At 45.6% G+C, this 25,000-nt stretch overlaps 1 protein-coding gene across 1 annotated transcript in view; it reads left to right on the top strand.

Moving 5' to 3' along the window:
* Positions 1 to 25,000, top strand: part of piezo2b (piezo-type mechanosensitive ion channel component 2b) — a 64,506-nt gene that overhangs the window by 11,350 nt on the left and 28,156 nt on the right. Inside the window, exons 4-17 of the mRNA XM_076293785.1 lie at positions 6,252 to 6,294; positions 9,926 to 10,091; positions 12,019 to 12,286; positions 12,762 to 12,975; positions 16,183 to 16,345; positions 17,902 to 18,033; positions 18,632 to 18,661; positions 19,201 to 19,330; positions 20,480 to 20,688; positions 21,106 to 21,336; positions 21,817 to 21,949; positions 22,222 to 22,421; positions 22,703 to 22,851; positions 23,775 to 23,948. Coding sequence (XP_076149900.1) covers positions 6,252 to 6,294; positions 9,926 to 10,091; positions 12,019 to 12,286; positions 12,762 to 12,975; positions 16,183 to 16,345; positions 17,902 to 18,033; positions 18,632 to 18,661; positions 19,201 to 19,330; positions 20,480 to 20,688; positions 21,106 to 21,336; positions 21,817 to 21,949; positions 22,222 to 22,421; positions 22,703 to 22,851; positions 23,775 to 23,948 — 2,242 coding nt within the window. The remainder of the gene's footprint in view (positions 1 to 6,251; positions 6,295 to 9,925; positions 10,092 to 12,018; positions 12,287 to 12,761; positions 12,976 to 16,182; positions 16,346 to 17,901; positions 18,034 to 18,631; positions 18,662 to 19,200; positions 19,331 to 20,479; positions 20,689 to 21,105; positions 21,337 to 21,816; positions 21,950 to 22,221; positions 22,422 to 22,702; positions 22,852 to 23,774; positions 23,949 to 25,000) is intronic.

Genomic DNA, 25,000 nt, shown 5'->3' with positions numbered 1-25,000 from the left:
TGGTCTTGAGTGCGGTGTGTGTCTTTCAAGTATTCCCTTCATGCTCACAAAATGTCAAAACACACAGCTCTGTCCTCATGACACCTCCTTGCTGCCTGACCTCAGGTCAGCGCGAATGCCCCTGTCCCTCTGACCCAGCTCCTTTCATGCGGGTGAAACGGCCAATGAAATCAGAGCGATGACCAGCACAGTTAATCTCCTAATGTTCAACAGTCTATTTATTTGGCAGTAGTTTCCAGCTGGATGGCCCTTGGTAGGTGTGTGTGTGTGTGTGTGTGTGTGTGTGTGTGTGTGTGTGTGTGTGTGTGTGTGTGTGTGTGTGTGTGTGTGTGTGTGTGTGTGTGTGTGTGTGTGTGTGTGTGTGTGTGTGTGTGTGTGTGCACGCGCTGGGCTAGACTAGTCCGACAGACATGCAGCACACAGACATGGTTTGAGGATGAGGAGCGTGACGAGGCCTTGTTCTGAGCAGAAGCCTATCACATCTGTTCCCAATATGCGGATAAGCAGACAAACACATTCACTCCCCGTAATCATGTAATGCAATGCAGCCCGCTACCAGTGCACTGTTATTCCACATGCTGGTGATTCAGTGGTCATCGTTGTGCCATAAAACAATGTCCGCAAACAATGTCGTCGTTTTGAAGCCACAGGAGTAATGTCCTAAAACGGCACAGTAAAGATGGACTTTTTATGTCTCTTATAAGCAGCACTGTATAACAGAAAACTCCCCATAAAGTGTGACTAGTGTGTGCTATATAGTTAAATATCACCTATAAGACAGCGTAAGGTGTGTAATTTGTGGCGTCAGGCTATAGTAAACAGTATTGCTGGTCATAAAGAGGGGTGCCTTTATGACCTGTTTACCTCACAGTGGCAGGGCCGCCCTTATCTCCTGCCTCTGGAGCCTCTTCCCCTCAGCAGAGAGGGCCATGTGGAGGGGAGTACATTTTACCCCTGGAATGAGGAACAGGGGGAAAAAAATAAGCAGGGTCGCAGAGGTGAGCTGCCACACAGACTCGTTCCGTTAAGAGCTCAGGAGAGACTGCATATTTGGCCTCCTGAAGCTTGGGAGAGTCACGGAATGAGCCATAAAACCACGGCTAGTGCGCGTCTAGACGGAGCCCTGCGCAGGGGATCGGAGCGCCTTAATGAGGTCTGGAATTTTCGATACCGCAACTATGAGGGCATTATAAATGCATGGTGTGTATGTAAGGAACAGTTGACCTTTAGCCAGTGAGAAAGTGTCCTAGCAGTGGCTGCTTCTGACTGAGAAATAGGCTTCTGGTTGAGGTGAGGTGAGGTGAGGTGAGGTGAGATGAGGTGAGGTGAGGTGAGGTGAGGTGAGGTGAGGTGAGGTGAGGTGAGGTGAGGTGAGGTGAAATGAGATGAGGTGAGATGGGCAATGCTGCGATTCAGCCTGAGAGAGCTGGAGTTTAATGTACAATGTCTGGACAGTCTCACTGTGTCCCACTGTGTCTTCTTTAAGTTATTTCAGCTTCCAGCTTCATGCTTCATACCAGACTTCATGCCTTCAAGAGTCCCCATCGGCCCATTCAGGGAATTAAAGACCTATAATCAACCAGGACGCAGTCACGCGGCCAGATCAATGCTTTTTGATTTGAAAATTGGTTTGAGAATTGATAAATTCTTTAGAATCGTATGCAAATTAGAAATGAAGGTCCTGCTTCACTTATCCTACAGAACAGAACAGATGCACACAATGGTGCTAGCTTCCAAGGCTACCCAGCAGCTCATCAAGGTTCTGAGATAGACACTCCATCCACTACCTCCTCTGACTCTCTGAGCTCAAGTCTTCCAAGGCGCAGGCAGCCCCACAAACCAGATCAGCGTCTCTCAGTGGTCTCTGCATATTGGAGAGGTCAGCTGTGATGGTGCGTGGCCCACCTCTGTGGCTTGTTATCCGGTCATATCCTTCTTAATTAACCGCTACATTTAGCACGGCTCACACCAGGCCTGCGGTGCCCTGTCTCTCGCGCCCGTAAGCACCCCAGAGCACAATGAATTTATGGACAGTTAAGGGCCTAATGAATCCCAAGTGGCACAGCAGAGGTTATCCGTATGAGTTTTATCTATTCAGAGAAAATAAAGGCATCTTTGAGTAGTGCTGAGCATGCAGTCCCCTGTGAGATTGCTACAGGATGGGAGAAAATGGTGGTGTTTTGAACAGATGTAATTACCTCATTTGATAAATGCATTTACAATACATTTACATTTGATTAATCCAGAATGGTATATAGTACAAATCATATATCTGGAATACTACTGTAGAGATAGATGCATTTAGAATACCATATTAAATGAATATATGCAGAATGCTGCACACTATGCTGCAGTACAATGCACAACTACAGTATGGATACATCTGGAATGTAACATGAAAAGTATGTGATTGCCTGGGTAGGATGTGCAGTTGACATGTAATAGTAAGATAAGATGATGCTTTTAAAGAGTCTGTTTGGTAATAGAAGAGTCTGAGTCCTTAACACATCTCACTTCTTTTATAGCTGGCGGCATGGGTCAGCACAGGACTTTCATTACTGTTTGATATGGAACATCTCCCTTCCTCAATGAGGTCTTTGAGTCCACTCAGCAGGGAAGTGCTGATCACCAGCTGGCTTTTAAAAGGCTCGAGTTTGATAACTTCACTCAGTGCTGACAATGCACATAAGATTACACTATTACTATAATAACACTGCACAGTACAACTTTAATTAAATCTAAACACCTAAGTCTAGAAACATTGTAAACAGTACATGATTGTGTGTGTGTGTGTGTGTGTGTGTGTGTGTGTGTGTGTGTGTGTGTGTGTGTGTTTGTGTGTGTGTGTGTATGTGTATATATATACTGTATGTGTGTGTGTGGATGTGCTTGTTTGTGGCCGTGTATGTTTTTGTGTGTGTGTGTGTGTGTGTGTGTGTGTGTGTGTGTGTGTATGTGTGTGTGTGTGTGTGTGTGTGTGTGTGCATCTGCTATGTAAACACCTTGCACCTCTATGATGTGTCATTCTCATGATGACATTCATTCCCAGGAAGAGCTAAGCCCCTTTGGCCATCCTCCATTTCTGTTGCCCTGTAAGAGGCCTCTGCCGCCTGGCAGCCGTGTGTAAACAGGGTGCTGGGCTCGGCTGGGCTGGGCCCGGGGGCAGACGCCACAGACGGCTAACTGATTGCCCGACACTCTGGGCCATTTCCTTTGTTTCTCCCGCGCCAGATAAGCTATTAGAGAGAGAGCGGGAACTTAATGCCCAGGAAGAATGTCATGGAACATAAACATCCCCTCTCATTGGCTACCCCGCAGCATTCAGACGAGGTGATTGGGCGAAGAGTATAGGCCTGCGGGTACTGTCAGTCGTCCGGTCTGGCCTGGCCTGGGTTTGCGCAGCCTATCCCAAGGTTGAGTGCCTACTGCTGGCCAGCTTATTTTATGCCCCACGTCCATGTGATGACACTCTGTACGTATGGCTTTTTAGTTGCAGAGAGAGAGAGAGATAGAGAAGGAGAGAGAGAGAGAGAGAGAGAGAAAGAGGGGGGAAGGGGAGGGTGAGCTGTGGTTATCTCTCGGGCCTCAGACAGGAAGGGTCAGATTTATGAGCCATTGAAAGACACGGTGGAATGAGAAACTTCCAGCAAAATGAGAACATTCGTTTAGATTGGCCAGTAGGCCAGTTAAACGAGTTGCTGTATTTATAGAATAACTGTAAGTTATTTTGCAGCTGTCAGAGACTTTATTTCGCCCACATTTGAACAGGGGAATGACTAATTGTTGCTGGTATGCTGTAAACATGTGATAACAATCTCAATCTCGTATGTAAAACGAAGCGGTTTCATTCAGGAAAAGTATGCCAGAGGTTAATTGCCTGGTTCGTTTATATATATATATATATATATATATATATATATATATATATATATATATGATTTTGTAAGGCGTAGTCTAATCAGTGTAACCTGCATTGTTGCCCCTTTCTTCACTTTTCCTGTTTTCAACTCTGCTGAAAGTAATGAAGGATTCAGCTCCATTTAAGCTGGATGTGTTTACATTATGATATGTATGTACAGTATATTTATAAAACATGTTGGATCTGGGTCAGACAGCTTCAGAGTCACCTGTGTTCTTGGCACAAGGGGCTTTATCCTCTGTTGTCCTCCATCAGTTTGCCGCTGGGCCATTTCCTGAGGAAGTGTTCTTGGGAATCTAGAAATACCTCAGGTCTGTGGCAACAATCAAAGGAGGATTTCATAGACAACAGTAAGTCTAGTCAGACAGGCTGTTTATGTTCAGCCTTTTTAAGACCACTCATAGACAGGGAGGTTACTCAATGCTCTCGACTGTAACAACAAAACAATTTGCTCTGATAAATAAATACATAAAATTAAATAAATAAATGAATAGGCAGATGAATGTGTGAATCTGAGGTGATTGATTTCTCCACATCCATACAGTAATCCTTCAGCTTGTTGTTGGGATCACAGCCCAGTCTGTGACATAAACTGAGTGCTGGTCCAGTTTAAACCGAGAGACAGTATTTGTGCTCTGGATGGGGTGTCATTGTTCCCATTCCAGCTCTGTGAATGGGAATGATGGATTGGAGTTTCCCAGAAACACCCTCAAGCTTAGTTTGGACTGCAGGCAGTTAGGTGTTGGAAACGTTTAGACTGGGGTAACATTTCCCCCTGCTACTCATGGTTGTCTATCCAGAGATGCTGTACAGGTACACTTTTTGATATAAAGACCTTTCTCCCTAATGATAACATCCACTGAAATGGAAATTGAATGTCAGAGTGTATCTCATCTCAATTGCTGTTGCATCATTTCCGTTCTGTTACTGTAATGCTATTTAAAATGCCACACTCTATTATAGTAATGATCTGATAACATGGCGTCCATGTGCCCTACCCTCTTTCGATCTACCTTAATGGCACGTTTAGGAGCCGCATCTTTTCCATTCTTTAGCTACAGAGCTTTCAACATCTTTTATAGGTCTGCAGTGTTTCCCACAGAATTGAATTCTATTTGTGGTGGTAGGTTTGCAGAATTAACTTGAATGCAACAGTTTTTAGCAAATTAGTGCAGTGTGGTTTTGATGCTAACCAGATTTAAGCACAATTTAGTACAACCTGGAAAATCATTGTGTGGGGGTCATTGTTGATATTGTGGTGGGCCACAAATAAGTCCCATAATGTATGGGAAACACTGGTCTGCTCACGTATATTAAGGATAGTTGTAGAGGTGGATCATGAATAGTTAAAGGATACTTTATAGAATGGCGGTATAATGGAGCATGGTGTGATTATTGCGTGTGTTCAATATGGTTACAAATTGTATTTTACAAAGTGTATGTTGTTTGACATTCATTATTAATGGGCAGCTGTAGCATTACATAATGATCTCTTGTCAGTGTGTGGTACACATGAAATGGTGGGGGTGCTGTCATGGTTCTTTAACTTTACACACGGAACCGTCCGGAACGTCACTCCTGGGCCGTGAGAGCACTGCAGCAGACATGCGTGTCTGTAACTGTACCTCCTCCGCAGGGGCCAGTCAACACCTAATTACTTCCACTAATTTACTGACACAACAGGCCCACCATATTGATTTGTCATTAGTCCAAATTCTCGGGTTGCGTCTATAAGTGTTTGAGCAGGTTTTCTTTGGCAACGTGACTGCAGGGAGAGTCGGCACTGTGGGATTTTCCTTGCGGGGAATAGAATACCTGGAAACCCGGAGTATAAACACGCGGACTGACGTTCAGGAAGTGTAGATATGTTTGCTCTCGGTTCACGGCCTAACACCCACACCTACCTGGACGGCGTTGAAACATTTGTTTGTAAACACAGCAGTGTACACTGCCAACATGTGCCCAGAGAAGGACAGGCTCCCAAATCAACATGTGCCCAGAGAAGGACAGGCTCCCAAATCAGAGTTACATCATTTGATTCATACTATTCATTAATTGTTACAAATAAAGACAGCTATCTGCACGCTGTCACATGCAATATGATTTTACATCTTTTCATTCAATACATCAGACATAACACAATGTGTGTTGTGTCATGACCATTCTCATAGGTGATCTAAAAATCAGTGACCCTCATCAGCCTATAGATATACAATGTCCTTTTAATCACTGCACTTATCGTATGTTTTTATGGTTTCTCATATTGTCTGCCTTAAGGTGAACTGTAAATTATAACACAGCTTGTAAATGTTGTTGTCGTTTTCTCCCACAGGTTCCTCTTGGGAGAAGTCCATGAGACAGATAGGCTTTGAGAGGTAAAAACACACCATAAAGATGACTTCACTTCACATGTTAACACGTGTTTTTTCACTCCTGTTTGCTTGTGTTATGAAATACAGATATTGATCCATAAGGTTACATCACATTAATGAAGAGCATTATAATCCACTGCTACCAGGGCCAGCAGTGGTCAAAAGTGTTTATGAACACAGTGAGGATATGAGAGTTTCCTCAAGGGAGAAATAGTTTGGAGGCATCTAACCAAAATGGGGTGTGATCAGAGAATGGGGGATGGGCACGATGACCTCAGCAGGTGTGTAGCCACTCACAGAGCTGACATTTTGATGCATGAGGTAGGCTACAGCGGCAGTGTTAGTGAGCCAGAGGGGAAACACTCTGGGTGTTAGAATGATGACAGATAAAGGACAGCTGTTGTTGAAAATAGCAGTACACAGACATTTCTGAAATTCTACAAATGTAATTTATCCTAGACATGGTTTTAAATGAGAGGAGACCAAAGGCTCCACTAACCAGCACTTACGTGTGTTTGACCATCCCTCTGACCGACCTGCATCTCTCTTTCTCTCTCTCTCTCTTTCTTCACTCCTCCTGTGGTTTTCCGCCATGAACGTGGAATCTGATTACTCTTGACCTGTTGTTGACAGGCTCTATTTTTCCAAAGTGTCTACTGCCCTTATGTTCACCATATTAGCTTGCGTCTGCTTGTGTTCCTATTGATCTGATTAGGTGAGGGCCCTCCCCACCACCCCTAAGTACGGGAACGTCCAGCACCGCGTTCCCTCAGGCTTTTGTTTTTCCCACAGCGGACAAAAACAGGCCAAGGGGCTTGGTGGAAAGCCTGAGTCTACGCCGCGCTAAGAGGCAGGAAGTCAGACGGAGAAGCGTTTTTACCGGCCTAATTGAGCCGCTCCTTTAAAGAAGGCCTCTATCTCCATCATTAGCTTAGAGCTTCTCAGCCTCTTCAGGGCAACATGGATGTCAGGAGATACTGGATATAATCGCCAGAGAGAGAGAGAGAGAGAGAGGTAGAGGGAAAGGGAGAGAGGGAGAGAGGGAGAGAGGTAGAGGGAAAGGGAGAGAGGGAGAGAGGTAGAGAGAAAGGGAGAGAGGGAGAGGGGTAGAGAGAAAGGGAGAGAGGGAAAAAGAATGAGAGAAGGGATGTTTATGTTAAAAGGCTAGGGACTGATTCTATCATCATGGTTGGAGTGGAGTGGAGTCCAGCATGAGTGTAGAGGTACCTCTGGGTGCAGTTTAGAGCCTTACAATGCTGAAGTGCTATCTGTCAGACAAGAGAAGCATTAATTGAACATAGATAACTCTCCTAATATATATATATGATGTACATGTAGTTGCACTTAGCTGCCATAATTGAGGTATTCTACACAATCATCTCTTTGCCACGGCAATCAAGCAGAGAGTATGCTTGGAAGAGTTCAGTGTTAACCTGATGGAAAACAACAGGAGAAGAGCAAAGTGTGTGTGTGTGTGTGTGTGTGTGTGTGTGTTTGTGTGTGTGTGTGTGTGTATATGTGTGTATGTGTGTTTTTTCCAAAGCGTTGATTAGCTGTCGGCCTTCCACTTGTTAAGTTTTATGAGGCGTGGATTCACTGAAGCCCCAGTCAGCAGAGCTTGTCTCCTCCCTCTGCTCCTCGCTGGAGGAGGTGGGGAAGTGTGTGTGTGTGTGTGTGTGTGTGTGTGTGTTTGAGGGAGAGCATTTCATTCTCACTCCCCTTCCCAGCCCTGGCTGAATACTTTTGCGCAAGCAACGTGACAACAGTGGTTGTTTATTGTAAACACTTTAATTTGATTCAGCTCTCTCTGCACTGCTCTGCGCTTGTGGGGGTAAATTTCCCTTTGGTTGGGGGGAAACGAAACAGGATGCAGTAAAAAAAATCCCCCTCAAATACCCGAAATAAACTCCATTCATTTTTATATTTAACTCTGCCATTAATGGCCTGAAAGTACTGTCAGTCATTGCAAGGCCAGGACAGAGCAGGGGTAAGTTGGCTTTGTCAGATTGATCTGTAGTCCAATTCTGTGCCTTTTCATCCTTGAATAACTGACGCTGTAAAATGTGTCCTTATTGGAAGGCTCTTGCTACAGGCCTCATTAAGAACCTGTCTTCTCTAAAGCAGACTTGGCAGTATTTCTCCACGGTTTGGCAAATGTCCTATTGAGACGCACATGATAATTCCTTCCTACGCTGGTTGTTAGCCTGGAAGGTCGTTTGAGGTCATCGTAAAAACTCTCTCCCATAGTTTTCTCACTATTTCTACAATACATGTTGTTAAGATGTCCAGTTCTTGGCCCAAGGACACATGTTTGAAGTTGGTATTTTTTAAAACAGTTTGAATGCGTAATGAGCGCTATGTTTTTGAAGCTGTCCATGAGAACTTAGCGTATTCCATATGCACATAGACTGAACACACACAAATTAAAAATATAATAGTGGAATCTTTCTGACTGTGAATTGTTTTGGAAGGTCTTGCTAGTATTGTTGCATTGAAAAACAAAGCGAGAGAGAGAGAGAGAGAGAGAGAGAGAGTGAGAAATAGGGAGATACAGAGAGAGTGTGTGTTGTGTCAAGCTTCTCTCGCTCTTGCCTTCAGCAGAAGTTAATGCGAGCTGTAATTGGAAATATTTATGCTCCTAAAAAAACGAGGGCCGTCTGATTTTATTGACCTGGGTGGGGATTCATATAAAACCCGTGAATCGTAGCATACAACAGATGTGCACGGAGGAACGATCACTGGAAAAAGGCTGGCGGGAGCAGCCCTTCCCAGAATCAGGCTTGTGTTCCCGGCTGCAGATGTTGGCTCTAATGAGATGCTCCATGGAGGCACCTTCGGCTGGGTTATTGGCTGATAATTGCCCCAATCACTTCACTGTGGTGGGAGAAAGACAATGAAGGACTGACAGAGAGAGAGAGAGAGAGAGAGAGTCAGCCAAAGGAGAGAGTTCTAAACTATTTGGTTTTTTTATGAAGTGTCATCTTCTGTGAAAAGGACCAGGCTCATCTGAATGTGTAGTTGTGGTGGGACTCTCCTTAAGGTTGAAGAGTTACAAACTATTTCTGTGTCAAAGACTTTCCAAAACAGACAGAAGTACTGTGCAGTTCCGCCCCTGTGCACTGTTTTGTATTACTTACCCAGAGTACATTGCTGTGGATAGTTTTACCAGCGTGACCGTGCCCACGTCAGTGCCTTCATGACTCTCTGCATGGACATTTTGTGTAAAGTCAATTAAACTATGTGAGCTTAATATGCATGCGTCCCTTAAATGAAAATCTGCTGATTGACATGGATGGACCACAGTGTCATTTTGAGGTGCAGGTTCCATTCAGTCCTGTCCAGTTCAGGTCATTGTGATTCATTTGATCCTTGTGAGACTAACATGTGCCTCATCTTTCATTATTTTACATTGGCAGAGGCATGACTAACCTTAAGAGCAAGATTAATTCCCCAAGTCCCTAAGATTTTCCTGGCTGAAGTCCTCAAATCCGTCTGGCAGAAATGTGCTGCTGCAGATACAGAACTTGTTGCCATAAGCCTGACACGTTGGCTCCTTAGTCCCGGCATTTCACAGAATGTGCTTCTGGTGTTCTGTGATGTCATTTCACCTTTAACCTCTGACCTTTGCCCTCAGTGTGATTGGTGCAGACGGGGGGAATGGCATCCGAGTGTTCATCCCGGACATTGGCATGTTCATGGCGGGGCTGGGCACATGGATGCTGTGCCAGCGGAGTCTGATGCAGAAGAGAGCAGCTGAAGGGATGGCCCAGGACAACACTGAGTTTGAGCCAGAGGAGCTGGTATGGAACGCACACACACACACACACACACACACACACACACACACACACCTACACACACGTACACACACACACACACACACACACGCACACATGCACACACCCACACAAAATATCCCAGTCATTTGCACTACTTAAACATACAGTACTGTACATACAAAACAACAACAAACAAACAAACAAACACAGATATAGCCACAGAAACCCACACAACCACAGATTCAAACAGAGAGGTCTTTTCATCTTCAGAGAGCTGAATATTTGTACCGTGTTTTGATTTTTCGGCACTTTTTAACTAGCTGGACCGGGTGCTAATGAATCAGAGGATGTACTGCGGTCACAGTAAATCTCTCATTTTGCCGTCGTAAATGGACGTTTGTGTTACCCAGGATTCCCCAGTAAACACTGATGCTGGGAGAGTGAGACAATTAGGGCCCTGCTGAGTCCCTGTTAAAGTAAAGATAGTCCTCCATGAGTGTTACATCAGAGCGTTTATGAAGTCTATAAAAGTGCAGGGCACAGGCATGCCATGCAAATGATGTGGCTGGACTCAATGAGGCTTATGAAAGTTTACTGGCAGAAAAGAAAAGAAGCAAGAGTAAGATTTCCACCAGGGGCATTCAACAGCGTCATTTCAAATGGTTTGGGGGTGAACGCCAGTTCCTGCGTTCTTGAGGGGTTGTGGTACCCCCGCTCTCTCTCTCTCGTTCTCTGTCTTAGCTTAGCTGTCTTTCTCTTTTACACCCTCTGTGGTCATGCTGGCTATTTCTGCTCTCTCTCTCTCTCTCTCTGTCTCCGTCTCTCTCTCGGGTCTCTCTCTATCTTTCTCTCTCTCTATCTCACTCACTAACTTTCTCTGTCTCTATCTCACTCACTAACTTTCTCTCTCACTCTCTTTCTCTCTCTCTCACTCTCTTTCTCTCTCATTCGCTTTTTCTCCCGCTCTCTCTCTCTCTTTCTCTCTCTCTCTCTCTCTCTCTCTCCAATATTAACTGCCAGTGTGAGTATCTGGCCTGTTCGAGTGCCAGTGTGGCACCCGTGGGTAATTGTGCCGGTCTATCTCCGCTCCTTGGCACCCATCTGTCTCCGTGTGTCTCAGTGTTGATTAAAACCAGGCCCGCCATGTGCCCGCTGTGCCCATGCCATCTCCCAGGAGCACCAGCGCTGGCACTCCAGCAGACGGTAACTCATCTGTGCCACTGAGAGTCATGCAGAGGGGAACATTTTTATATCTGTCTGTGCGATGGGCGCAGTGTACGTGACGAACATGTCAAAGGAACTGTGGCTGTTTTAAAAGGCATTCGTATTGTTTTTTGGGACTTGTTCAAATCTGCCACTGAAACGGTTTGCTGATGTGACAAAAATCTTGCAAGCCTGTTTAGAATTAGAGATTGACGAAAAGCAAAACTGTTTATGTCCAGACTTTTGCTCAGATTGAAATTCTTTACAGCCACCGCCGGCAGGCAGGCTCTCTCATTTCAGTCCAGCTGTCTCACACGCTTCTCAGAATAAGCTATCCCCTTTAAAAATGCCTCTGACTCAACAACCCTACTGCATGGTTAACAACCCCCATTAAAAAGCACTGCTGCTACTTGAGAGGTTTCAGCACCTTGGACAGCTCTTCCCTGCCCCAAACATCAGTATAAATAAGCCTTCAAAATATACCTGTGCCTTGTAAATTCCCCAGAAAATTGGAAAGACTTAATTTGTGTGTGTGTGTGTGTGTGTGTGTGTGTGTGTGTGTGTGTGTGTGTGTGTGTGTGTGTGTGTGTGTGTGTGTGTGTGTGTGTGTGTGTGTGTGTGTGTGTGTGTGTGTGTGTGCGCGTGCGTGTGTGTGTGTGTCTGTATGTATGTATGTCTGTGTGTGTGTGTGTGTTGAATTGGACTATTCATGACATTATCTTTCTGTGACTCTTTCTGCACCTAGGATGATGAGAAAGATGCCGAGAAAGTGGACCTGGATGACAACATCCTGTTTGACGAGGACTTTGATGCCGAAGACGAGGCTGAGGATGAGGAAGACATGCTGTTTGAGGAGGAGGATGAAGAAGAAGAGGAAGAGGAGGTGGAGGAGAGCACAAAGATGAAGATCTTGCGTCATGTCGCTGGCGTGGCATCGAAAGTCAAAGAGGTCATCGGCAACCTGATCACCACTGCGGGGAAGGTGGTGGTCACCATTCTATTGGGTCTTACAGGTCAGCGTCAAGACCACAGAATATACTCTGTCCATATGTCAGGCTTGTTCATGTAGTCCATGGGGGCATAAATTGATGGGCAAAGTGCAAAGTCTTAAGTCTAAATAAAGCTCATTTAACAATTACAAAAAAAACAGTTTACTAGTTTAACATCATGGAAGCGCAACATTGATGAGCCAGCGCAATGCTCCTATATGTTACACGATAGTTGTATTTTGTGCTGACAGACTTTGCCCACCAAATAAATGAGGGCCCCATATGATAAACACTACAATCTGGTTTTCATATGTACATACATTGCACAGTATATGATAGTGCTGTTTTGAGGTTAAGGGATGAAGACAAGTTTATAATGCAGCATGTCAGAATTTAGCATCTCTATCTTTTTCTCTCCACCTCCCTCTCACCCATTCTTTTCCTCTCATCCCACCTCCTCTGTCACTCTCTTTCTCCATCATGTCACGCCCCGCCACAGGCATCATGCTTCCATCGGTGACATCTCTGACGTACTTCCTGGTCTTCATGGGTCTGTGCACGTGGTGGTCGCTGTGCCGGACCTTCGACACGCTGCTCTTCAGCTGCCTGTGCGTGCTCATGGCCATCTTCAGCGCCGGACACATTGTTGTGCTCTACCTCTACCAGTTCCAGTTCATCCAGGAGAGCTTCTCACAAAATGACACCGTCGTCAGGTCAGGGTCCATGTCTGTCCAGACACTGTGATTACTTGTATTCTGTGTGTGTGTGTGTGTGTGTTTCTTTGTGTGTGCATGAGTGAGTGTGTGTGTGTGTCTATGTGTGTGTGTGTGTCTTTGTGTGTCTGTGTGTGTGTGTGCAGGCGCGCATGTGTTTCTTTGTGTGTCTATGTGTGTGTGTGTGAGAGAGAGAGTGAAGTTAAAAAGTTAAAGTTGACTGGTGTTTAGCAGACCCATTTATCCAAAGCGCCATGGACTGGCAGATGCGGGGTCAGGAATCAAACTGGGGTCAAGAATCAAATCAGGCTGACCAATTGTCAGGCGGTGAAATGACTGCTGCTCCACCATACACAAGTTATATGATTTGCCTTTGGCATATGGCATTTATGAGTTAATTTACTGGCATGCACAAGTTCTAGACGTATTATATAATAAAGATGCTTAATTGCATTAAGCTCTGTTTTATGTAAGTCCATGTGTTATGTTATGTATGCAGATTGCATTAGAGGGACACAACACAGGCGCCATTCATCCATCTGTGTAGGCCGAGAAGTTAACTGGTCAAGGGCCAACCCCACCACAAACCACTCCACCCATTGATTACTTCACAGCACTACTTCACAGGAGCTAAAGTGTTTGGGTTTATTTCAGCGTAATCCTGTTTTTAAATTCTTCCCCTTTAATCAATACTGTCACACTAAATTATTCAGGAGAGGGAGAGAGTGAGAGCAGCTTGAAGTTGATTGCGTTGCTGGAATGCGGTGGTTTGTTAGGAGAGAGTACAGTATGTGTGTTTGTGTCCGTCTTTGTTGGTGTGGTTATGTTAGTTAATGTGAATGGTAATGTTGTTGTGTGTGTGTGCGCATCGATGCTTTTTATTGTGTTTGTGTTTATAAAGTTGTGTGTATTCAGGATGTGTGTGTGTATGTGTGTATGTGTGTGTGTGTGTGTGTATGTGTGTGTTGGTGTGTGCCTTAACCCCCCCCCCCCCCATCTTTGTGTGTGGCTGCATCTGTGTGTGTGGGCCTGTGGTGAAATTCGCTGTGAAACGACCTGGGCTGCCAATAACAACTGCAGCAACAGTAGCAACAAACAGAGCCGTGTTGCACAGAGCCGTGCCCCCCCACCCCCCCCCCCCCCCCCCCTCCTCACATTTACGATCCTCTCCACCATAAACCAGCCTCCACCAGCTCTGCTCTGCTCTGGAGCTCCTCACAGCCTGTGGCCAGACACACTGGGCCGGGAGGAGGCCTGCTCTCCCCACACAGGGATGTCTTACTGCAGGTTTACCGCAATCAGCCCTGTCTTTAGCTTGTGCTTTGGGTCTTTGAGGGCGAGAGCAACCTCAGGCTTTTAAAGCTCTGTGTGTGTGTGTGTCTGTGTGTCTGTGTGTCTGTGTGTCTGTGTGTCTGTGTGTGTGTTTGTGTAAGAGTGAGTGTGGGTGTGTGTGTGTGTGTGTGTGTGTGTCTGTGTGCGGGCAGGACATGTGGTCGACCCTCTCTCTGATTGTCTCTGGCGCCATGTACGTATGGTTACTTATCTTACAGTAAGTGAAACATGGTCAGTAGTGGTCTCAATCGGGTAATGTGGTCATTCCTCTTCACTGGAGCATGCTGGTTTAGTTGTCTGTGTGGTGACCTGATGTGACTCAAGTCAATGTGTCATTTGGTGGTCTTTGAGGCGAGGTGGTCACTCATCTTTCTCTTAAGCACAGGCATATGGCGGTCTTTCATCTGACACGTGACGGCTTCTCTTCAGTTAAACGTAGCTACGTAGTGACCCGATGGGACGTGCGTTCGTACACGTCGTCTGCATCTGCAACATGGCCATGTGGTAGTGTAGTGTGAGAGAGGTTCGTTATCCTGGCTCCTCATCTCCTGTGGAACATGGTCACGCTCCAGTAGCCAGCTGTCAGGCGACGATGATCCTCCTCCTCCGTCCTACGTGGTGTCCTGATGGCTGTTTGTCTGCGCCTCTGCATCTCTGTCCTTGACTCCTGGATGCGCTATTGATTTTAGGGACTCTAATTCAGGCGCGGTGTCATTACGGCTATGTATAGCCCTGCCTGAGATGAACCCTCTCGCTCTGTGTCCGTTCCACTCCATCTCTGCTCCTCCGAGTGACCAAGGAGTAGCCACTGGCTGTAAGGGTTGCTGAGACTCTGTGAGGACGACACAAGCAAGTTTGGGCTCAGCAGAGCACTGTTCAAACTTGCTGAAGACAAACATTGTTAGACCTTTGTTTTATATATGATAAGAAAAGTAATTTGTGCAACTTTGTGCTTCATTTAAACATTTAAACGAAGAGAGAGTTCCGTGCCTCTGAACATGCAAATGTACTGTACTTATTTTGCTTTGACTTCAACAAATATTGTGTATAGAATACTAAACTTACCTGCATTGGTTGGTTCTGATTTCCAGAAGCTTCTAGATGTAATCCAACCGTTTGGATGCCTTGGTGCACCGCCGCCATTTTCTGGCATTACATTAACACTGTACTGTACTGATGATGGATCAGTATCCCCATGGTGAAGCCTGCCGTGTTTGCGCGGGTGTGTGTGGATGGAGAGGTGAGTGTGGCCTAATTGTGCCTGTTGACAGACGTCTGGCCTTGGGGACAGCCTCCACTGAACAGGGCCTGGTGACAGACGCCTCATTCCCCTCTCCACTTCCTGCCCGACATGCACAATGGAAACAGGTCATGTGACCTGGCCATGCCCAGGTGCAGGAAAAGCCCATTCAGGAAGTGGCTTGTTAAGTGGGTGGGGAATGTGCAGTGGAAAGCCAGCAGGGCTGCTTCCGAAGCATAGCATACAGTAGTCAGACAGTGGGGTCAGACAGGCGTCCTACACTGAACTAAACAGACACCCATGAGTCATGATCAACCAACTGATTTGTTACTGCATTGAAATGCAGTATGCTGGGTAGCTAGCAATTTAGTAGAGCGGCTTTATACTAATACCAATGACCATGTACGAACATGTGATGTGCTCCGCATTGTGGTGAACTGATGTCGTCTGTCTAACTGTATTGACTGATTGGTTTGTTTTATAAGTAAATTCAATCTTCTGACTGTCAGCTTGCTTTATCCATCTAGGTTACAATCAAACAGATATATAAATCATTTCACTGTAATGTTATGTAAAGATATTGCTCTAACTGTAGGTGTCCTTCTGTTTGTGTTTGTGTTTATGTGTCTACACAGCGTGTTCGGCATCTCTCCGGTCATTCAGACCGACTGCACCTCCACCTGGAGGTTCGTGGTGAACCCCACGCTCGAGTGGCACCACTTCGTCAATCCCATCATGATCCTGGTGCTGTATTACACGCTGGCCACACTCATCCGCCTGTGGCTGCAGGAACCCCTGGTAAAGTCACACAGCACAGCACAGCACAGCACAGCACAGCACAGCACAGCACAGCACAGCACAGCACAGCACAGCACAGCACAGCACCGCACAGCACAGCACAGCACAGCACAGCACAGCACAGCACAGCACAGCAGAGCACAGCAGAGCACAGCACAGGAGATATCTACAGCTAAATCTGCAGCCGCGGAAAAAAAACACTACATTCAATACCATGTCAAGGAGAGGGACATGTTGACGGGTTTATCTGTGTACATCTTACTTGCTTTCTCATACAGTACACGGCTTTTTTCAGCCTCACTCACCCAGTGCTGCACAGCTGAGCTGTGTTGTGGGGGAGGTGGGAGCAGTGATGTTTTCTGTGCCCTCTCACCACTGCTTTTTCAACGCTTACTCTCCAACTGGAAAAGGGGAATGAATTATTGTTCATTCTGTGCATATGAGTATAAAAAGGTGGCTGAAATCCTCCTCTTTTACATCTTTTTGAAGATGCATTATTATTTTATTTCATTACATCCCTGAAATCTAACACATACCTGAGACATGATTACTTTTACTTCAGGATAAAAACGGATACTCCTGGACCTCCTATGTCTCACTGCTCTTCCCCTCTGCAGTGAGTTTTCATGTGGCTGTCCCACCTCTGGGTCAGGTGGTGCACAAATACACATATGCATACTGTGTGTCTCCAGCATCAGGGGTGCACGACATGCGTTTACACCTCTTTAAGTAATATCTGGTTAACTCCAGCATCGACTGCAGTCGTCCAATCGTCAGCGGACCTTAATTAAAATACATTTTTAAAAGCACCTACACATGGTCCCAGGGGTCAAGGGTCACTTTATTATTAAGTCAGCTTGAGGGAGCATTCATGCCCTAGGCCTTGATTGGAATGGCCTTGTAAATAATATGATCGGCAGTAAATCCTTTATGAAGCTTTTACGCTGAAGGCCCTGATTGAAATGACCTTGTCAAGAATTGTAGCGATAGTAAAGCCTTTGTTAACCTCTGTGCCTTCTTGACACCAAGGTCGATCAGGACCTCACTTTCTGTCTCTCTGCCCCCCCCATCTCGTCTCTAACCTCTGATAGTCAGCATTTCTAGCATAGGGCAGTGTAGGGCTTTTACAGGGATGTGGATCAATGTCCACTCCTTACAGATTTGGTGTGTATGCGTTATCGACCGCTATGTTGTGATGCCTCCCTCTGCGTGCTGTATTGAAAGCAGGTCAATAATGAGGTATGATAGCAGTGTAAATCTGTGTACGGCGACAGGCTCAGTGACCTCACCAGGGGCCATGATTGATACTAAAACGCTGTGACAAATTAATGATTGGATAAAACGATTGAAGCACTACCTTGTCCTGCTGATTGAAGCAGTTGTGCAATGCTTTTAATGTGTCGAAGACCCCCATAACTTCTTTAGTACCACATAATCGACTCTTAATACATTAATTTTGTACATGTAATGTTCCCAAGTACCAATAGAGTATTACTTTCTTGTTGGTTGAACTGGGCAGTTGCAATCTCACATCTGATTGTTTCCTTATTCTCTAGGAGGAGGAGGAGGAGGAGGAAGAGCCGGAGGAGAACGAGGGGGATGTAGCCGTGGGCAACAGCAGTGGCCATACTGCTGGACACAAGAGGCAACAGTGGTGGAAGGCTCACCAGCACACAGATGAGAGAAATGTGAGAAAAGTTAACCCGTGTGGCAAAATGGGGATCACAGAGGTTATGTGCGAAATAAAAAATACTTTTGTTAGAATGGAAGGTGTAGTTTCTTTAGTGTTTCCTGCTCAAAGTTAAAGCCTACTGTACTTTAGGGCAGCTGATGCTACTAAAAGACTTGTGACCCTGGCTTCCGATGCATGCTGGCCAATGGGGCCGAACGGGACTGAAAATGGCCTACTATACACTCATAGAAATACACTCATAGAGTAATTCCAGGCCACTGCACTCTGGCTACTGTCCAGTTAGACGTGGCTGTGTTCCCATAACTGCAGAGAGAATGGGCTTTGCAATTTTGACCTCCCCCCCCCACCTATCTCTCTCTCTACTCTCCTTCACAGTTAAAAGCTTTTATTCCCCACAGTGTAAGTGACTAATGGCCAGGGTTAACAGAATAGTGCCTGTCTGCTTTGTTCCTGCCTAGTCTGAGCTGCTCAGAAGGGGCAGGGCCTTCTGCCTCCTCCCCTCATTCATCACCTCACCTTGCCTTGTTTACTCTTTTCTCTCCTCCCCTATCCCCCCCTCTCTCTCTCACACACTTCTTTCTCTTCTCCAACAGCTACTCTCCACGCAAGATGGCACCTTTGAGGTTAGCCTCTCGTATGCACTAATCAATAGACTGTCCTTTCACCTGTCTAATGGCCATCTGAGAGCTTTTCTCTGATCACTGCACCAAGTGTGCATACTTACACGCTCACTGCACCCAGTGTGAATACTTACACACTCACTGCACCCAGTGTGCATACTTACACACACGCTCACTGCACCCAGTGTGAATACTTACACACACGCTCACTGCACCCAGTGTGAATACTTACACAATCACTGCACCCAGTGTGCATACTTACACACACGCTCACTACACCCAGTGTGAATACTTACACACACGCTCACTGTGTGAATACTTACACACACGCTCACTGTGTGAATACTTACACACACGCTCACTGCACCCAGTGTGATACTTACACTCACGCTCACTGCACCAAGTGTGAATACTTACACACACGCTCACTGCACCAAGTGTCAATACTTACACACACGCTCACATACAGTACAGTACACATTCACAATACACTATGTGGGATTTTCTCATTTGTAGTAAGTTTTTTTTTTTCCTGACCTCAGGCAATTGTCGTCTCTTCAAATGGGACGTCTTTTGACTATGTCTCAACCCGGAATACTGGAAATGGGCCTGTCGGAATGGACGTCTACTCCACCCCTCAGTACAAAGTGGACCAAACCAACGAGATATCAGGTGAATCAGGCTTCAGACAAAGCCTCTCAAAAATCCAATTGTGTGGTTAAAACCTCTCAGTCTAAGTGTGCGAGTCCAAGCACAGTCCAGCGGTGAGAGTGAGCTGTTGTAAGTGATGAATGGAAGAGATCTTCCTCATCAGTGGCATTCCTCAGCATTAACACTGAGGGGCAGATGTACCAAATCATTAGCTCCCATTTCAAGTGTCATTTGTTTGCGCCTTAAATTTACGCCCTAAAAATTTATGTATGAACAGACCGTACATGAAAGCGCATTCTGCCTGATAAAGGTACATCGAATGGCACCCGGAGCTTTTCTTGCTTACTGTATGAATATGCATTCCGCTTGCGGGAGAAGTGGGAGGTTCACACAAACACATGGGAAGACAGAGAGATAGGTCGATAGATTAGGGATTCCAGAGTATGCATCAAAACTATAGGTGACAGCACATATGGTGTAGATGTTAAGGAGCTGGGCTAGCATGCAGTAGCCTGTGTTGTGGGTTAAATTCCTGGCTTCCACCGTTGTGCCCTTGTACTGAACCCCAAGTTTCAGCGGGGACAATGTAATCGCTTGTAATATAGTTGACATGTAGGTCACTTTGGACAACAGTATCTGCTAAATGAATATTGACCATGTCAAAAGCAACCTTTTGTTGCTTTTGTTCTCTTTTCTCTTTTTCCACATCATCCTCTTCCCTGTAGATGCCTACAGAAGACTACAGTTTGTTATTGCCTAGCTGCGCAAACAGTTTGAGTGTTCAAGTATTCCTGTCCTTCTCTATCTCTGTTTGTTGTCATGTATTCTGTTATTTCATGATTGCTTGACAGCTGATCGCTTTCATGATCAGTCGGCTCAACTGTGTCCATCATAGAATGATACATTAGTTACATTAGTTACAATACACGTTTAGTTTTGAGCACAGCAAATTATGATTAGGGAGGCGAAGGATCAAGCGTTGTTTACCTGATGAGGTGAATGCTTCGTAAATTCCATGCAATATGGCAAGGCACAGCATGCACTTTCAACAGACTGACAGTCGCACATTAGTTACATCAGCCTGATTGTTTTACCATGTGCTCGCCTTCAATGCTCACTCTCTCCTCTTCTCTGTCTGTCTATGTCTTCATCTCCATTGAATCTGAACAGAGAAAAAAGACAGTGGCGTATACGAAGTGACAGACATCACAGAGGAGGACAAGCCAACGGACGAGGTGGACAGGGAGGAGGAGGAGGAGGAGGGTGAGGGTGAGGGTGAGGAGGAGGAGGCTCAGGAGGAGAAAGGGCCAAGCGCTGTGGTGAAGGTGTTCCGGTTCGTCATGAAGCAGAGCTACATCTGCGCCCTCATCGCCATGATGGTGAGTGTATCACTGGGCACCTAGTCTGTGTCTCAAACCGCATGCTTCCGTCAGTGCACTGCTAGTGTGAACTGAGTGCTTACTTCCGTAGTGCACTGCTAGTGTGCACTGAGCGCTTACTTCTGTAGTGCACTCTTTTCGATGGTTAGTATTGTCCCAATATCTGTACTATATACCTAAACTAGAAGTGTTGAGACAGTCTATCCTTCTACAGTGTTTTAAATGTATGTTAAGCATGTTGAGTTACCTCTCTCTATAAATAATCTTTTTTGTCTTTCCTGACATGATTCAGCACTCTTTTACTAATAGGTCCTGTCCAATGAATGTCTCGAAAACTTTTTTGTGTGTGTGATCAGTATCAGCTGTATACTATCCAACCTTTTGACTTCCTTTTTTGGCTTCTTGAATTTGCCTCAGGCGTGGAGCATCACGTACGTGAGCTGGCTGACGTTCGTCCTGCTGCTGTGGTCGTGCATGCTGTGGATGGTGCGCGACCGCCGCCGCTACGCCATGCTCAGCTCCCCCTTCATGGTCGCCTACGGCAACCTCATCCTGCTGCTCCAGTACATCTGGAGCATCGAGCGGGTGCCGGGCGTGCCAGGTCTCTTCCTGAAGTCGCGCGTCCCCTTCTCAGACCTGGGTTCCAAGGTAAACACTGGGCAGGCCTGCCCACAGCAGCAGAGAACAGGCACTCATCCAGGCAATAATGAACATACTGATCGCCTCATTTGGGTGATATTGCACATTGGCAGTATGGCTGTATTCAAGGCTCTCTTGTACTCTGAGCTGAGCATTTATTCATTAAAGTGGAAAAGCTGTGTGAATGGTATATCACCTGCACTTTTTAGACTTAACCAGTGAAGGCCCTCAAGATGAATAGGAAGTGCGGTTGGGAAGCCTAACAATAATGGTTAGTTTGTTTTACAGTATGAGGTCAAAACACATTTATACAAGTAACAGGCTCAAGCAAAACAAGTTCATGTCTTATAACCTAGCTTTTATTAGATATTTTCTCGCTTTATAGAGCTTCATAGCTTTATAGAGCCCCTATGAAGTTCTTTATGGTGTTTATTTTGTGCTGGGTGAGTTTGAGTGTCTCTTCCTGTGGTTGGCTGGTTCCCACTGTAGATGCTGTGCCTGCTGAGCTTCTGGCTGCTGCTGCATCAGACACTGATGGAGAGACAGGACAAGCTCAATAAGGAGGCGGAGGCGGAGACGGAGACGGTCCTGTCTGACGTTAAAGTGGACACTCCTAAAAAGGGTGAGGCCACAGTGGCGCCAAAGATTCTCAGATGATTATGCAGATACAGGCAGGAAACTGTGATGCATGTCTGTTGAGGAAGCTATGAGTCAATGATGAGTCAATCTTTTACACAGTTTACACAATTAGTCACTTGTATTTTGTTACATTTTATTATAGCTCTATTGCACTCAGTCAATATTTGTTGTTTTCAGGTGTATGAGTACATTGTGAGAAGTGTGCATGGTTCGTGTGCTTTGGTCTGAGTGTGGCTGTGGCTTGCTGTCATGTAGAGGACGAGGAGGAGGAGGACGGCGATGGCGATGAGAATGACCTCATGCAGGTGCTGGGCAACATGGTCATGGGCCTGCTGGTCAAGTACTGGATCTACATCTGCGGGGGCATGTTCTTCTTCGTCAGCTTCCAGGGCCGCATCGTCATGTACAAGATCATCTACATGATGATGTTCCTCTTCTGTGTGGCCCTCTACCAGGTGCACAGACTTTCATTTCAGTCTTGGCCAGGTTGCAAATTAACTAAAGGCCTTTTGGAAGAAACACACATTTACAGTTTACAGTTGACCTGTTTCAGTTCTGTCCCACTAGTGCTGGTGCCAGAGCACCCTGGCGATTTTCAGCACATACCGAATGTAATAGTATATACACTAAAATGTTCATTTGTTGGATGAGTTGAATATATCACCAAAAGTGTTTCCACTCTAAACTGCTGGAGATTTGATCCCAGAAAGCAATACTGATGATGTCTGTTTGTCAGGTTCACTACGAGTGGTGGAGGAGGATCCTGAAGTATTTCTGGATGTCTGTGGTGGTGTACACCATGCTTGTGCTCATTCTAGTCTACACCTACCAGTTTGAGAACTCGCCCAGAATCTGGCACAACATGACCGGCTGGAAGGAGGAGAAGTAAGTACTGTTGTGGGAAACCCGGACATGACTGCACTGCACCTACTCTATTAATCTAATAGTGCCTATATATATATACAGTACAGGAAAAAAATTTGGACACACCTTCTCATTTCAATGCATTTTCTTTATTTTCATGACTATTTACATTGTAGATTCTCACTGAAGGCATCAAAACTATGAATGAATGCAAAGTTATTTGGCCCACAGAGTTATGGCTTGCTGAATATGGTATTAAATTAAAAGAAATAACAACTTTTAATTCCATGTGTTCATTAATAGTTTTGATGAATCTAAAATGTAAATAGTCATGAAAATAAAGGAAACACATTGAATGAGAAGGTGTGTCCAAACTTTTGGCCTGTACTGTAGAAATACTTCAGGATATATATATATATATATCATATTACAGTGTATATATATCATGGCAACACACCATGTTAGAGTGAAGCCACATACATGTATATCCAATGCATTTGATGGTATTAAAGTGTTCAGCCATGTCAGGTCAGTACTGGAGTGGGGAACAGTGCAGTGTGTTCATGTCATGTCAGGGTGAGACAGTAGTCTATACCCAGATGTCTGTTAGCTCACATGCATTAACTAAATCCTGCTAGTCCCCAGGCCTATCATGTGTAAGAGTGAAGATGTGCTTCTAGTGAGCTATAGTGTTTTGCAAGACTGTTCAGGATAATAAAGAAAAACAACTCTCTCTTCTCACACTGTCTTGCTCATTTGTCTCGATCTTCCCTGTCTCTCTCGCTGCCGACTGTCTGTCTGTTCGTCCGTCTCTCTCTCTCTCTCTCTCTCTCTCTCTCTCTCTCGCTGCCGACTGTCTGTCTGTCTCTCTCTCTCTCTCTCTCTCTCTCTCTCTCTCTCTCTCTCTCTCTCTCTCTCTCTGTTTTTCTCTCCTCCTGTTGCAGACTGAAGGATCTCGGTCTGGAGCAGTTTGTGACGACGGAGCTGTTTGCACGGATCTTCATCCCCACGTCCTTCCTGCTGGTCACTGTCCTGCACCTGCACTACTTCCACGAGCGCTTCCTGCAGCTCACTGACCTCAAGGCAGTCGTCACCAAACAGGAGAGCAGCATCTACAGGTAAGACTTGTGGAGACACCTCCCAGTCAAGAACCAGAGCCCAGTGTTGACCCCTGAGCCCAGTGTTGTTGACCCCTGAGCCCAGTGTTGACCCCAGAGCCCAGTGTTGACCCATGAGCCCAGTGTTGTTGACCCCTGAGCCCAATGTTGACCCATGAGCCCAGTGTTGACCCCTGAGCCCAGTGTTGACCCATGAGCCCAGTGTTGACCCATGAGCCCAGTGTTGACCCATGAGCCCAGTGTTGACCCCTGAGCCCAGTGTTGTTGACCCCTGAGCCCAGTGTTGTTGACCCCAGAGCCCAGTGTTGTTGAACCCAGAGCCCAGTGTTGACCCCTGAGCCCAGTGTTGACCCCTGAGCCCAGTGTTGACCCATGTGCCCAGTGTTGACCCCAGAGCCCAGTGTTTTTGACCCCCAGAGCCCAGTGTTGTTGACCCCAGAGCCCAGTGTTGTCTCATGCGATAATAGAAATGGAGACTGGATCAGGTAATAGAAGTTCAGTTGTCTGCAGGGACTGATGGGGCTTATAACATTGTAAGTGACTTTGGATAAATGAATCTGCTAAATACAATAATCATAACCATAACCATAATGTCTTCAGGTAAGGACTGTTTAAGAGTCCACACACTCACTAGCATAGTGCTCAATGTGGAGTATGCAGTTTTTCACCTGGAAACTGATGACATACTGACAAGATTTATACAGGGCTGTTACATGCCCAGAAAATGAATTTGATTTTATGTATTAGGTATTCTTTACTGTCACTTTCAACTTTACTTCACTTTTACTTCTAACAACATTCTTCAGTCATCTTTTCAATCACAATCCAGAGACCTGTCATCTGTTGTAGTATGATGTAACAATAACCAACTCATTGCTTGCCATTCCATTGCAATTCTATCTAGACCAGGGGTGTTCAAACTTTTTGACTCAAGGGTTTTGAAAATTGGCCAGCGGGCCACACAACAAAAAAATAATGTGTGTGTGTGTATATATATATATATATATATATATATCATGTTTTGTATCATTTAAATGACAGTCATTTTGTTT

The sequence above is a fragment of the Alosa pseudoharengus genome, unplaced genomic scaffold (assembly GCF_046254945.1).
Source record: "Alosa pseudoharengus isolate Yale_2024_CS ecotype anadromous, Long Island Sound unplaced genomic scaffold, YU_APseudo_1.1 YU_APseudo_1.1_scf_2, whole genome shotgun sequence".
Classification (NCBI taxonomy): domain Eukaryota; kingdom Metazoa; phylum Chordata; class Actinopteri; order Clupeiformes; family Clupeidae; genus Alosa; species Alosa pseudoharengus.
Note: the sequence above shows the minus strand (reverse complement) of the source record. Positions and strands in the feature narration are given on the sequence as shown.